The 14,692-nt window shown below is 43.0% G+C and overlaps 1 protein-coding gene and 1 long non-coding RNA gene across 2 annotated transcripts in view; one reads left to right on the top strand and one right to left on the bottom strand.

The window, feature by feature from the left end:
- DNHD1 (dynein heavy chain domain 1) overlaps positions 1-14,692 on the top strand; it is a 77,706-nt gene that overhangs the window by 47,643 nt on the left and 15,371 nt on the right. The window contains 4 exon segments of the mRNA XM_032240583.1: positions 110-2,993; positions 3,194-3,371; positions 3,542-3,734; positions 3,975-4,263. Of these exon segments, the coding sequence (XP_032096474.1) occupies positions 110-2,993; positions 3,194-3,371; positions 3,542-3,734; positions 3,975-4,263 (3,544 nt within the window).
- On the bottom strand, positions 3,125-4,240 carry LOC116525057. Its single transcript, XR_004257565.1, has 2 exons — positions 4,140-4,240; positions 3,125-3,375 (listed from the first exon to the last, which is right to left on the bottom strand). It is a non-coding gene; the product is annotated as an uncharacterized LOC116525057 (long non-coding RNA).

Raw genomic sequence — 14,692 nt, forward strand, 5'->3', positions numbered from 1 at the left:
GGTTGAGGCAGAGAGGGCAAGAAGGGTTCCTGAATAGCAGGGCTTGGGGTGGGAAAGGGGAGCTGCCACTTCATACTGGCCCTCACTTTTATCCTCTCCCTCACCACAGAGCTCTCGTTTCAAGGCCATGGATGATCAGTATCGGACCCTGATGCGCATCTCTGTAGCTGACCCCATGGTTCTGTCACTTGTAGTACCCAATGCCAAGAGGAGCCCTTACTTCCAAGGCCAGCAGCTGCAACAACTGCTGCAAGCAGGATCGGTGGAGCTGGAGGGCATCATCATGACTCTGGAGAGCGTGCTCTATGGGGTGTGTGCTCACTTCCCCCGCCTCTTCTTCCTTAGTGACAGTGAGCTGGTAGCCCTGCTGGCTGCCCGACTGGAATCCTGCGAAGCCCAGCGATGGGTACGACGCTGCTTTCCTCATGTGCATGCTTTGAGCTTCAAGTCTCACCCAACTGGTGAGAAAAACAGGGATGACTGGGAGTCAAGCCCAAACACACAGACTCAGGTGGAGGCACTTGCAGTGCTAGGGGTGGGTGGGGAGGAGGTGAAGCTGCAGAGTCCCCTTCCTCTGTATCCAGACCTCCCTAAGTGGCTGGCCTCTCTGGAGAAGTGTCTGCGCTTGGCACTGGTGCACATGTTGCAGGGCTGTGTAGCTGCTCACCTCACTCAAGGCCCATCTCTAGCTGAGGCCCTCAAGCAGCTGCCTAAGCAAAACCAGTTGTACCTGCAACTGCATGTCCAGCACTGGATCGATTTAGTCCAGGCCTTCCCATGGCAGTGTGTACTGGTGGCGGAGGAGGTGGTATGGCGGGCCGAGATGGAGGAAGCTCTGCTTGAGTGGGGTACGCTGGCCATGGTCTCCATGCATATGCGCAAGCTTGAGGTACTGGTGAATTTTTTGCGGGCCCAGAGGGCTTCCCAAGGTAAGCAGCCCCTGCCTTCTGTCCGCCAGACCAGCCTGCTCAGTGCCCTGCTGGTCATGGCAGTGACCCACCGGGATATAGCACAGCTGCTGGAACAGCACAAGGTCAGTGACCTCACAGACTTCCACTGGGTCCGCCAACTCAAATATCACTTGGGTTCACCTCACATAATCCCCAAAAGCCCCATACAGAGTCTTAAGATGACTGCATCTGCTGAACCCTCTCAGTCACCAGCAGCATGCTGGATAGATGTGCTAGGCAGGTCCTTCCTGTACAATTATGAGTACCTGGGACCTAGACTTGGGCCTCTACCCAGCCTGCTGCCCGAACGGCCAGCCCTGGTATTACTATTGGCCTTAGAGGAGGTGGCCTGTGGGACCCTACTGGGTCCTAAAGGTGTGGGCAAGAGAGCTATAGTGAATAGCCTGGCACAGGCCCTGGGCCGCCAGCTGGTCATACTGCCCTGCTCACCTCAGATAGAGACCCAGTGCCTGAGCAACTATCTGAATGGTGCCCTGCAGGGTGGTGCCTGGCTGCTGTTGGAGGCAGTTCATCAGCTGCCCCCTGGCTTGCTCTCTGCCCTGGGCCAGCGCCTGGCTGAACTGCACCACTTGTATGCCCCACTGTACCAGGAGGCTTCCCGAAACACAAGCACCATAGACCCCACCCAGCCCCCGCTCCTTGGCAGTGGCTTCTTTGAAAAACATCACGTATCTATGTGCCTTGGCTATGGCTGTCTCCTGGAACTGCGTGCCCTGAGCTCTGCTGTGCCTGCCAACCTGCACCTGCTGTTGCGGCCTGTGGCATTGGCATTGCCTGATCTGCGGCAAGTGGCAGAGCTGACCCTGCTGGGTGCAGGGATGCGGGATGCTTTCCGGATGGCTACCCGCCTATCCAAATTCTTCTCCCTAGAGCGTGAGCTGGTGTCTGGGCCCCTGCCCTGCCGCCTGCCACTGCTCAAGCAGATACTGAAAGACACAATACAGACACTAAATGTGACCAAGGAGGAACCAGAGTCTCATCAGCCTCGCAGCCTAGCTGCCATTGAGGAGGCTGCCCTACTGCATGCCCTACTGCGCTCACCGCTGTTTAGCATTCTCAATGGGCTCCACCTGCACAACCTCCGAGGGCTGCTATGTGTGCTTTTCCCTAGCGCCAGCCAAGTGCTGGCAGAACCTATGACTCACAAGCTGATGAAGCCACTGGTGGTGGAGGAACTGCAGCAGGTAGGTCTGCATCCCAGCCCTGACATTTTGGGGTCTCTGGAACAGTTGAGCCAGGCCCTGAGCCAGGCCTCAGGCATTCTGCTCCTGGGCCCTGCAGGCAGCGGCAAGACCACTTGTTGGCACAGCTTATTTAAGATCCAGAATCGGCTGGCAGCTGTGGAGGAGACCTCAACCCAAGGCTGCCAGCCTGTGGAAATTACTCATCTGTACCCCAGTGGCCTCAACCCCCAGGAGTTTCTGGGATGGCTAGAGGGCACCTGCTGGCATCATGGCATCTTCCCCAAGGTACTTCGTGCAGCCACTCAGTGTAAAAACATGGGCCAAAAGAGGCAGACAGATAAATCAATGGCGATCCAGCACTGGATAATATGTGATGGGGCCTCCAGTGCTGCTTGGCTAGACTCCATCACTTGCCTCTTGAGTGAGCGTCCCCAGCTTAGTCTCCCCAATGGACAGCAGATAGAACGACCCCCGAGCACCTTTCTCTTGATGGAGGTGACAGATGCAACAGGCATGTCCCCCACAGTGGTAGGCTGTTGTGCCCTAGTCTGGTGTGGTGGAGAGCAGACTTGGCAGTGTATACTTAGTGCCCTGATGGCATCCCTTCCCTCTGAGTACCGCCTGCAGCACCAGACAGTCACCGAGCTTAACCACCTGGCTGAAGTTCTAGTGCCTGCAACATTCCGATTTCTCACTGGCCAAGGTGTCAGCTCTCTGCTGCAGGTACACGGGCAGCAAGCTGTTTGCCCAGGTGTGGCAGAAGTTACCAGCATGGCACGCATTTTGCATAGTCTGCTTGACCTCCACCTGCATCTAGAGGAGAAGGCCCCTGGCACAGGTGGGAAGATGGAAGGGCTGGTTTGAGAGAGAAGGGGACTTACGGGTAGCTGGGGTATATAGCTGGCGCCTGGGGCATGTGTTCTTTGGTGGATCTGGGCCAGGAGTGAGAAGTAATAGAGTCATCATTTATTCTTTCTTTCTTTCACCTTCCACCTTTTTCTACTGGGGCTTCTATCATGGCCATGGCGACCTTTGCAGAGGACCTCAGCTGTAGTGATCCTGTGGCCCAAAGCTTCAGGTCTTCAAAAAGAATCTTTCTAAACCAGTCCCAAGTTGACAGTGATGATGTACCAAATAAGAGCAGGGAACACTTGCTGGCTGTCAGCAGTTTTCTTTTTGCTTTGATCTGGGGCTTTGGAGCCCACCTTCCCTCCAGGTACCTATAGGGATGGGGGATGGGAGATGCAGAGGGCTGAGATGGACTGGCCCATGGAAGTAAAAAAAACCCACATGACATCACTGTCAGGGTATGGTGGAGTGTGAGTGTGTCATAAATGGAAGTGTTGTACCCATCTGACGCTTTTGCCTGTGTGTCCATCTGAGCAGGTTCTGGCCTGTCTTTGATACCTTCATAAGGGATTCTATTAGTCGCCTCTCCAACTACCCTGAGCCGCCACCCTCAGCCTTGGTGTTTGATCTACATGTAAGCCCTGAAGATGGAACACTGGTCCCCTTCACTGGCCAATACCTGAGCAGCCACATCAAAGGAACTCTGGGCACCTTTCACCCTTCTATCCAGGTGTGAGGACAATAAGGCAAGATCTAGGGTTAGAACTTCAGTACTTATCTAGGGATAATCCATGTTTGAAGATCAGCTGAGGCCCGCCTGTTCCCTTTCTTCGATATAGTTTCACAATCACAAGAATACATGAAATGTTCTCCAAGCACAGCTCTAAGACAAGTCCCCTAGACCTTTACTTTCAGCTAGATTGCTGTCTTATACTGGAGGTGCTCAGTAAGTCCCACTTCTGTCCTGCAGAGTGAACGGCTCTTGTATGTGGTGGACCTGCTTCTGTCAGGGGGACGGCCAGTGCTGCTGGCTGGAGAGGCAGCAACAGGGAAGTCAGCCTTTGTGGAAGTGCTAGTGGAGCCATACCACCCTTACATATACAGCCCCATCCACCCTGCCTTCAGTTCTACCCACCTCCGTCTCCTGCTGAGCAGAGGAATCCAGGGCCAAAATCAAGCCAGCCCACAGCCTGGGCAGCACCAGGATTCTAAAGCCTCCCTTCTCTTCTCGCTGGAAGATCTGCACCTGGCCACTTCTGGTAAGGAGCTGGGAGGAGGGAAGGAAGGAGCTACTATCATCTCTTGAGACTATAAAATCCCTAGCAACATTCATTGACTCTCAAATATATGTCTATAGATCTAGTGTTCTGTTCTTAATATCTTCTCATTCTGCCTATGCTCCCTGGATAATCCCATCCACTCTCATGGCCTCATCTCTGCTTTGACTGCTAAATCTCTGTCTCCAACCTTGCTTCTCTTCTAAGCACCAGATCTGTCTATCCAGCTGTCTACATCTCCACCTTGTTGTCCTGTTGGTATCTCAAACCCAACCCTGGGCTCATCATCTCCCCCTGGCCAAAATCTGCTCCTGTGTATCCTCTTAGTTTCACCATCCAACCAGTCCTGTAAACCAGAAATCTTGTTGACATCTCTTTCTCCTTCACCAATATCCAGTCATTGTGTCTTTCAATCCTACTTCCTACATATTTCTTGAATATTTCCACTTCCATGGTTCAGATGATCATTACTTGGAACTCTGACAAATGCTCTTACAAAGCTTTCTGTGATGAGGCTTTCTTCTGTGGCCTTTTACATTCTGCTTAATTGGACTCAACAAGTCAGGCTTCCTCTAGACCCGGTGTTGCTGTCCTCTCGGCCTTCTCTATGTGGCTAAATCCTACTTATTCTTTCTAAATTACCTAAAGCAGTAACTTCTCCAGGAACCCTTAGCCCTAGGCTAGGTTAGCTATCCATCCTGTGCTCTGTACATGACTTGTGATAATCATGATTTCATGATTGTATGCTTGTCTGTCCCTTTTGTCACTTGGAGATTTATGAGAACAGAGAACAGAAATTTGTCTCATTCATTTTGATATACCCAACAGGAAGTAAGTGCTCAATAAAAGTTTGTAGAAGACAGCCAGGCGCGGAGGCTCACGCCTGTAATCCCAGCACATTGGGAGGCTGAGGCATGTGGATCACCTGAGGTCAGGAATTCAAGACCAGCCTGGCCAACATGGTGAAACCCTGCCTCTACTAAAAATACAAAAATTAGCTGGGCATGGTGGTGTGTGCCCCAGCTACTCAGGAGGCTGAGGCAGCAGAATGGCTTGAACCTGGGAGGTGGAGGTTGTAGTGAGCGAAGATCACACAACCTTACTCCAGCTTGAGCAACAAAGTGAGACTTAATCTAAAAAAAAAAAAAAAAAGTTTGTAGAAGACCAGATAGAAAAAATTGTGATGAAAGTTTGGGAGACTGAAGTGTAAAGTTCCTAAAGTGGTATGTCTTCCATATATAGAAGATGGTAGCTTCTAAATATGGTCATGGGATTGGGTTGAAGTGAATTATACGTAGAGGTTGTTGGAAGTCAAGGAAGTCAATGGGCTAAAGCAGTGGATAGGTTATCCAGTTAAACAGCAAAGTCCCTTATGAGATGTAGAAAACTTGAACCAGATGTATTAGTACTTAATAATAGCCAGAACAAATTATTGAATATCTACTATGTGCTACATGCTTTATGTATGTCATCTTCAGTGCTCATAAAAGCCAAGTAAGATGGAGAATTTTGACAATTAAAGATGAAGAAACAGAGACAGAGATTTTATAACTTGCGCAAGATACAACCAATATTAAAATTCAAGTCTATTTGGCTCTAAAATCTGTAGTTCCTTCCAGCTATATTATTTGGCCTTTGCAGTGAATTTGCACAAAATTAGAGACAATAGAAGGATACAGTGGTACAGTTAGATCTGTGAGGAGATTTCAGCTGAGAAGAGATTTCAGCAGAGGGATTGAGAACACTGTAAGCAACATTGTAGAGTGAAGAATGTTACTGCTGGCAGAATGTAAAAGGTGTCCTTGAGTGACAACCACCAAAACATCCAGTATAAAATAAAAAATGAATAGACACACCAAAAAATACATCAGTAAATAATATGACCTGATGTTAAGAAGAAGCAAGCAATAGAGTAGAAACTGATCCTGAGATGGTCTAGAGCAGCAGTCCTCAACCTTTTTGGCACCAGGGACTAGTTTTGTGGAAGGCAATTTTCACGGATGGGAGATGGTTTCAGAGTGAAACTGTTCTAACTCAGATCATCAGGCATTAGTTAGATTCTCATAAGGAGCATGGAATGTAGATTCCTTCCATGCACAGTTCACAGTGGGGTTTATGCTCCTATAAGAATCTAATGCCACCACTAATCTGACAGGAGGCAGAGCTCAGGCAGTAATGCTAACTTGCCTGCCACACTAACCTCTTGCACTGTGGCCCAGTTCCTCACAGGCCACAGGCTGATACTTGTCCATGGGCTGGGGGTTGGCGACCCCTGGTCTAGAAGTTTAGTTAATACTTTAGAGCAGCTCTTTTAAAAGTATTCAATTGCTAAAGAAAAATATGATCTTAATGCATGAACAGATAGGGAATCTCAGCAGAGAAATGGAACCTACTAAAAGAACAACATGGATATTTTAGAACTAGAATATGTAATATCTGAAATGCAAAATTTCCTGGATGAGTGTCTTAGTTCATTTTCTGTTGCTTATAACAGAGTACTTGAAACAGGGTAATTTATTTTTTTAAAAATTTATTTTCTACAGTTATGGAGACTGAGAAGTCCACGGTCAAGGGGCCACTTCTAATGAGGGCCTTCTTGCTGGTGGCAAGTCTCTGCAGAATCCCAAGACGGTACAGGGCATCACATGGCAAGAGGGCTGACCATGCTAGCTTAGGTCATCCTTTCTCTTCTTATAAAGCCACCAGCCTTACTCTCATGACAACTTATTAATCCATTAACTCCTTAATCCTTGAATAGATTAGTCCATTTATCAGGGCAGAGTCCCCATGACCCAGTCACCTCTTTAAGGCTCCATCTTTCAATACTGCCACATGGGGGATTTAATTCCAACATGAGTTTTGGAAGGGACAAATACTCAAATCATAGCAGTGGGTTTAACAGCTGATTGGAGATGATAGAAAAAAGCATCAGTGGACCCTGAAGAATATAAAAATATTGAATAGAAATACAGCTTCAGCCTAACACTTATAGAATTGGAGTTCCAGAAGAAAAGGAGAGTAAGAATAGGGTATAAAATTGTTCAAGGAAATAGTCACCAACATTTCCCCAAATTTCTTGAAAAATACTGACTTTCATATATAAAAAGCTCAGTTATTTCAAAGTAGAATAATAAAAAGAAAGCTACATCTAGGCCTATCATACTCAAACTGCTGAAAACCAAACAGAAAAACTATGAAAGTGGTCGGTGGGGGAGAAAAAGACATAGTATACACAGAAACAACATTAAGAATGATGATTAACTTCTCGTTAGAAACAGTAGAGTCCAGATAATGGTGGGAAAAATCTTTAATTTACTAAAAGAAAAAAAAAAAGTCAATCTAGAATTCTCTATCTGGCAAAGATTCTCTTCATAAATGAAGGGGAAATTAAGTTATTTCAGACACATGAAAGCTGAGAAAATTAATTGCTGATAGAACAATACTACAAGAAATGCCAAAAGATCTTCTTTGGGCAGAAGGGAAATAATGGCAGATGGAAACTCAGATCTTTAAAAAGAATGAAGAGCATCAGAAATGGTAAATATGTGGATGCATAAAAATGGTTATCTGCCCTGATTTTCTTAAAAGCCATCTGATAGTTATAAAATAAACATTGTTAATGGGGTTGGTAATGAGTAGAAGTAAAGAGTCAATAACTACAACAGTAAAAGGATGGGTTGAGGAGAAGCAAGTAAATTGAATTATCCTATTGCAAGGTTCTTACATTTGTGAAACAGGAAGTATGAAATGTGAAGTAGGAAGGATGAAATAGGAAGTAGGGAAGGTGTCAGTTATGAAGTGTAAAGTGGTACAATATTACTTGTAATATTGGTTAAGGAGGCATATTATTAGCCCTATAAAAATCACTAAATAATAACAGAGCATAGCTGAAGGACACGTTGGCTTCTGCCCATCATCCCAGCACTTTGGGAGTTCAAGGTAAGCTAATTGCTTGAGCTCAGAAGTTCGAGTCCAGCCTGGGCAAGACAGCAAAACCTCTTCTCTACAAAAAGTGCAAAAATTATAGCTGGGTGTGGTGGCATGCACCTGTAGTCCCAGCTACTTTGGGTGCTGAGGTGGGAGGATCACTTGAGCCTGACAGGTCGAGGCTGCAGTGAACTCTGTTTGAACCACTGCACTTTAGACTGGGCTACAGAGTGAGATCCTGTCTCAAAGAAGAAGGAAAAGTATAGCTAAGGAGCCAATAAATACAATGAGGTACTTAAAATATTTAAATTGTGCAAAAGGAAGCAAGAAAGGAGCAACACAGGAATAAAAAGAAGAGCTGTAATGGATGATTGGATGCCGGAAAAAAAAGAGCCAAATAGAAAACAAATAACAAAAATGACCATATAATCGATAATTACATTAAATGTAAATGGACTAAGCATTCCAAATAAAAGGCCAACATTATCAGACTAGAGTAGATCTAGCTATATGTTGTCCAAAAGATGCACTTTAAATATAAAAACACAGATTAAAAGCAGTTTTTTAAGGCAAAATATTTACTATAGAAATAGTTTGTATAAGGAAGTTGGTGTGGCAATATTAATACCAAAGCACTTTAAGACAAAGGGTATTACTAGAGATAGAAAATGACATCTCAAAATTAAAAGATTCAACTCATCAGAAAGACAAAAGTCTTAAATGGGTTCACACCTAAAATAGACATTTATGTATATGGGAAAAAAAAACAATAGAAACAAAGGAGAAATAGTAAATCTGAAGTCATAGTAAGAAAGTAATATGCTTCTCACAATAACTGATAAGACAAGGAGCAAGAAAGTATGGACATTAAAGATCTAAATAACACTAGCAACATACTGACATTTACAGAACATTACACTGACCAACTGCAAAATGCACCTTTTCAAATGCACATGGGACATTCACCAAGATAGACCATATGCTGGGTTATAAAATAAGGCTCAATGAATTTCAAAGGATTAACATTTTAAAGAATATTTTATCTGACCATAACAATACAAATATAATAAGATACCTAGAGAATTTCCAAATTCTTTAAAATTAAACAACACACTTCTAAATAAATTATGTACCAAAAAATAAATTACAAGAGACATTAGAAAATGTTTTGAACTAAATAATAGTGAAAACAAAACATAACCAAGTTTGTGAGATGCAGCTAAAGGTTATAGTTTTAAATATCTATCTTAGAGGCCAGGCACGGTGGCTCACGCCTGTAATCCCAGCACTTTGGGAGGCTAAGGTGGGCCGATTACAAGGTCAGGAGTTTGAAACCAGCCTAGCCAACATGGTGAAACTCCGTTTCTACAAAAAAATACAAAATTTAGCTGGGCATGGTGGCGAGTGCCTGTAGCCCCAGCTATTTGGGAGGCTGAGGCAGGAGAATTGCTTGAACCCAGGAGGCAGAAGTTGCAGTGAGCCAAGATCGCACCACTGCATTCCAACCTGGTGAAAGAGCAAGACTCTGTCTCAAAAAAAAAAAATCTATCTTAGAAAAGTTTGGAGTCAATGACCTAATTTTTCTGCTTAAGACTCTTGAAAAAGAAGAGCAAATTATACCTAGAGCAATTAGAAGGAAATCAATGATAAAGATCAGAGCAGAAATCAGTGAAACAGAAAAATGGAGAATATCAACAAAGCCATATTTTGTCTTTGAAAAAGATAAAATTGACAATTGCCTAGGAACACAAATCAAGAAATAAAAAGGAAAACAAATTTTGAATATCGGGAATGAAAGAGGTTTTATTAAAGATATTTAAAAGGATGAAAAGGGAGCCAGGCATTGTGGCATGTACATGTAATCCCAGCTACCAGGGAGGCTTAGGCAGGAGGATTTCTTGAGGCCAGGAGTTCAAGACCAGCGTGGGCAGCATCATGAGACCCTCATTTAAAAAGAAAAAGTTGAAAAAAAAATGGATAACAAAAGAAAATTATGAAAAACTTTATGCTAATACATTTAGTAACTTAGGTGAAATGGATACATGGTATATTAGTCTGTTTTCACACTGCAATAAGGAACTACCTGACTCTGAGTAATTCATAAAAGAGGTTTAGGCCGGGTGTGGTGTCTCATGCCTGTAACCCCAGCACTTTGGGAGGCTGAGGCGGGTGGATCACTTGAGGTCAGGAGTTTGAACCAGCCTGACCAACGTGGTGAAACCCCATCACTACTAAAAATACAAAAATTAGCTGGGCATGTTGGTGGGTGCCTGTAATCCCAGCTACCTGGGAGGCTGAGGCAGGAGAATTGCTTGAACCTGGCAGGCGGAGGTTGCAGAGAGCCAAGATCACACCATTGCACTCCAGCCTGGGTGACAAGAGTGAAACTCTGTCTCAAAAAAGAAAAAAACAAACAAAAACCCACAGAAACAAAAACAGGTTTAATTGACTCACAGTTCCACATGGCTGGGGAGGCCACTTACAGTCATGGCATAAGGCAAAGCGGGGGGCAGGGGTAAGGAGATGTGCCACACTTAAACAATCAGATCTCGTGAGGACTCACTATCTTGAGAACAGCAAAGGGGAAACCAGCCCTATGATCCACTCACCTCCCACCAATTCCCTCCCTCAACACGTGGGGATTACAGTTCAAGACAAGATTTGGTTGGGGACACAGAGCCAAACCATATCACATCTCTTGCAAAAACACAACTTGTCAAAGCCTGACCAAAGAAGAAAAATAATAGAAAATGAACAGCCTCATACCTATGAAATGTCTGAATGCATAATAAATGTTTGCAGTCCCAGATGGTTATATGGTTGAATTATATCAAGTATTTAGAAAAAAAAAGTACAACTTACATTTTTTCACAAAATTGAGACTACTAAGCCATGACAAAGACATTTCAAGCAAATTGTTATATTTCATATACCTAAATGCAAAAATAAATTCTCACTGAAATATTATTAAAGTTCAGCAACATATAAAAAGAATAACATCTTATGACAAAATGGAGTCTATCATGGGAATGCAAAGCTGACTAAACATTCAAAAATCAATCAATGTAGCTCACGTTAACAGAATAAAGGAGAAAAGGAGTAATATTAGTAGATAAAAATCAGTTGATAAATTTCCAACACTATTCCATGACAGGCATGGAAGATGACTTTCTCAATTTGATGAAGAGCATCTATTATACTTACAGCTAACTACATATTTAATGGTTAAATATTGAATGCTGTCCCCCTAAGATCAGTTAAAAGGCAAGAACATGCTCACTGCTTCTATTCAATATTGTACTGCAGACCACATCAGTGCAATAAGAAAAATAAAAGCTTTTAAAATTAAAAGACAAGTTAAAACTATCTGTATTGACATATAATATGATTGTCTGCATAGAGACCCCAAAGAAATATTTTTTAAACCCTATAAAACTACTACAATAAATAAGTTAATATATCAGGGTCACAAGATACAGAATCAATCCATTGAAACCATTTGTATTTCTATATCCTAGTAACAAACCATTGAAAATTGAAATTTTAAAGTATTACTTAAAAGTTATTTAAAAGCATAAAACACTTAGGAATAAATTGAGTGAAAAACATTCAAGATCTGTACACTGAAAAAGACTAAGTATTGCTGAGACAGAGGTAATGTAAATAAATGGAGAAATATATGATGTTCGTGGATCAGAAGAGTCAGTATCATTTTAAGGTCCTCATTCTCTTCCCTCAAGTGATTTATAGATTCAATGCAATGCCAGACTAAATTCTAACAGATTTTTTTTTTTTTTTTTTTTGGGTAAGTTGACAGACTTATTCTGAAACTTATATGGTAATGCAGAAGAGCTAGAAGAGTCAAGCAACTTTGAAAAAGAACAAAGTTAGGACACCTACACTAGTGATGTTAAGATTTGTTATACAGGGCCGGGCGCGGTGGCTCAAGCCTGTAATCCCAGCACTTTGGGAGGCCGAGGCGGGTGGATCACGAGGTCAAGAGATCGAGACCATCCTGGTCAACATGGTGAAACCCCGTCTCTACTAAAAATACAAAAAATTAGCTGGGCATGGTGGCGTGTGCCTATAATCCCAGCGACTCAGGAGGCTGAGGCAGGAGAATTGCCTGAACCCAGGAGGCGGAGGTTGCGGTGAGCCGAGATCGCGCCATTGCACTCCAGCCTGGGTAACAAGAGCGAAACTCCGTCTCAAAAAAAAAAAAAAAAAGATTTGTTATACAGCTGTTGAAATCAAGAGAGTGTGGTATTGGTATAAGGATATACATATAGACTGATAGAACAGAAAATCTGATATATAGTCATATATGGCCGGTTGATTTTTAGTAAAGGTGCCAAGATAATTCAATGGGGGAAAGGTTAATCTTTTCAAAGAATGGTGCTGGAACATCTGGATATATGTGTGGAAAAAAATGAACCGTGTATTCTAACCTCAAAGTATAGATAAAAATATAGGTGGATCACAGAACTAAATGTAAAAGCTAAAACTAAAATTTTTAGAAAAAACTGGAGAAAAATCTGTGTGAACTTGGTTAGGCAATGATTTCTTAGGGCATTTTGAAAACCTATGCCTTTCAAAAGACACTGTTACAAAAATGAAAAAATCAGCCATAGACAGAGAAAACACGCATGATACATGTATCTGACTAAGAACTTGAACCCAGAATACGTAAAAAGCTCTTACAACTCACTGAGAAAACAAACATCATCCCAATGTTTTAAACGGACAAAAAACTTAAACAGACGACACTTCACAAAAGATGTATGAGTGGTCAGTAGTATACAAAATGATGCTTGATATTATCAGGCATCAGTGAAGTGCAAATTTAAACCACCATATGATAATTAAGAAGACTGACAATAAGTGTTTTCAAAGATGTAGAACAACTGAAACTCCCTCACTTTGATGGTGAGAATGTAAAATGGTTCATCCACTATAAAAAATATATGCCAGTTTCTTACTAAATTAAATATTACTTAACATATGAGCTAGCAATTCCACTCTTAGGTATTCACCCAAGTAAAATGAGAACCACACATCCTCAAACTTATCATACATGAACGTTCACAGGAGCATTATTCTGAATAATGCTAAATCCACATCTACACCCAAGTGGCTCCAGGTGGTGGCAAGAGGTAAGAATTTAGAGGCATCTCTCCCACCTAGCAGACTAGCTCCCTGCTTTCCTTTAAAAACAGGCCATCCAGGCATTCACCTGAAAACTTAAAATGACCCACACCCTACTCCCTTATGTACACTGCCAGTCCCACCCTCCATTCCTCCTTTCTTCCCTCATTTCCTCTCTTTCTGTTTCTTTCTCCTTCTCTCTCAGTCTGACTCTTCATTCTACCTCACGTAACAAGAGGTTGGAGGACTGACCTCCTGGCTCATTATGCCCTCCTTGCACAGGATTAAGTAAAAATCTTTGAACTTGTTTCCTATTGTTGTGGTGTATTGAATTTGTCCTTCTATCTAAAGAACCAGGTCAAGTTTCCTGTGTGAGGGACTCTCTGGTCATAGGTTAGACAACTAAGCATTAGGCTGTACACCAGATAAAAGAAGTATCCTGTGAAAGTCACACTGTAAACCCCCACACTCAGCTCCCCTTCATTTCCCTGATAGGGCAGGGTTGTTAGCTGCTCTGGTACTAGAATGCCAATTTAACTGGGGGCTCTCAGAAAAATACCACTCAGGAATAAAATGGAACAAACTATGGAAACATGCAAAAACATGGATGAATCTCAAAAACCTGCTGAGTAAAAGAAGATAGACATGATCCAGTACATACTGTATGATTATATTTAATGAGGTTTTAGAACTGACAAAGCTAACCTATAGTGATAGAAATCAGATCAAGTAACAATGCCTGTGGTGGTGGTGGCAGGGAGATTGATTGGCCTTAAAGGAGCATGAGGGAGCTTTCTAGGGTGATGAAAATGTCCTAAATATCATTGGGGTGGTGATGACACAGGTGTGTGCATTAGTCAAAACTCGCTGAACTATACATTTAAAATGTATACATTTTGTTTTATGTAAATCATGTCTTAATAAAGTTTATTTTTAAATTATTTTAATTTATTTTTAAGAGACAGGGTCTCACTCTGTCACTCAGGCTAGATGGTGGATCAGGGCTCACTCAAGCTCTTGTGCTCAAGTGATCCTCCAGGCTTAGCCTCCCCAGTAGACAGGACTACAGCACACACCACCAGGCTCAGCTATTTTATTTTTCATTTTTTGTTGTGATAAGGTCTTGCCATGTTACCCAGGCTGGTCTTGAACTCCTGGCCTCAAGAAATCTTTCCACCTCAGCCTCCAAAAGTGTTAAGCTTACAGGGGTAAGCCACCACACCCCGGCCTAAAGTTGATTTTTTTTAAGTGTACATGTGATTCAACTCTATTATCTTTGACTGAAATTATTGTGCTTTCCCCTAATTGCGATCAGATCTGGTTTCTATCCTTCTCAGCT

This window comes from Sapajus apella, unplaced genomic scaffold (genome assembly GCF_009761245.1).
Source record: "Sapajus apella isolate SASKATOON/1434 unplaced genomic scaffold, GSC_monkey_1.0 scaffold47, whole genome shotgun sequence".
NCBI classification, from domain to species: domain Eukaryota; kingdom Metazoa; phylum Chordata; class Mammalia; order Primates; family Cebidae; genus Sapajus; species Sapajus apella.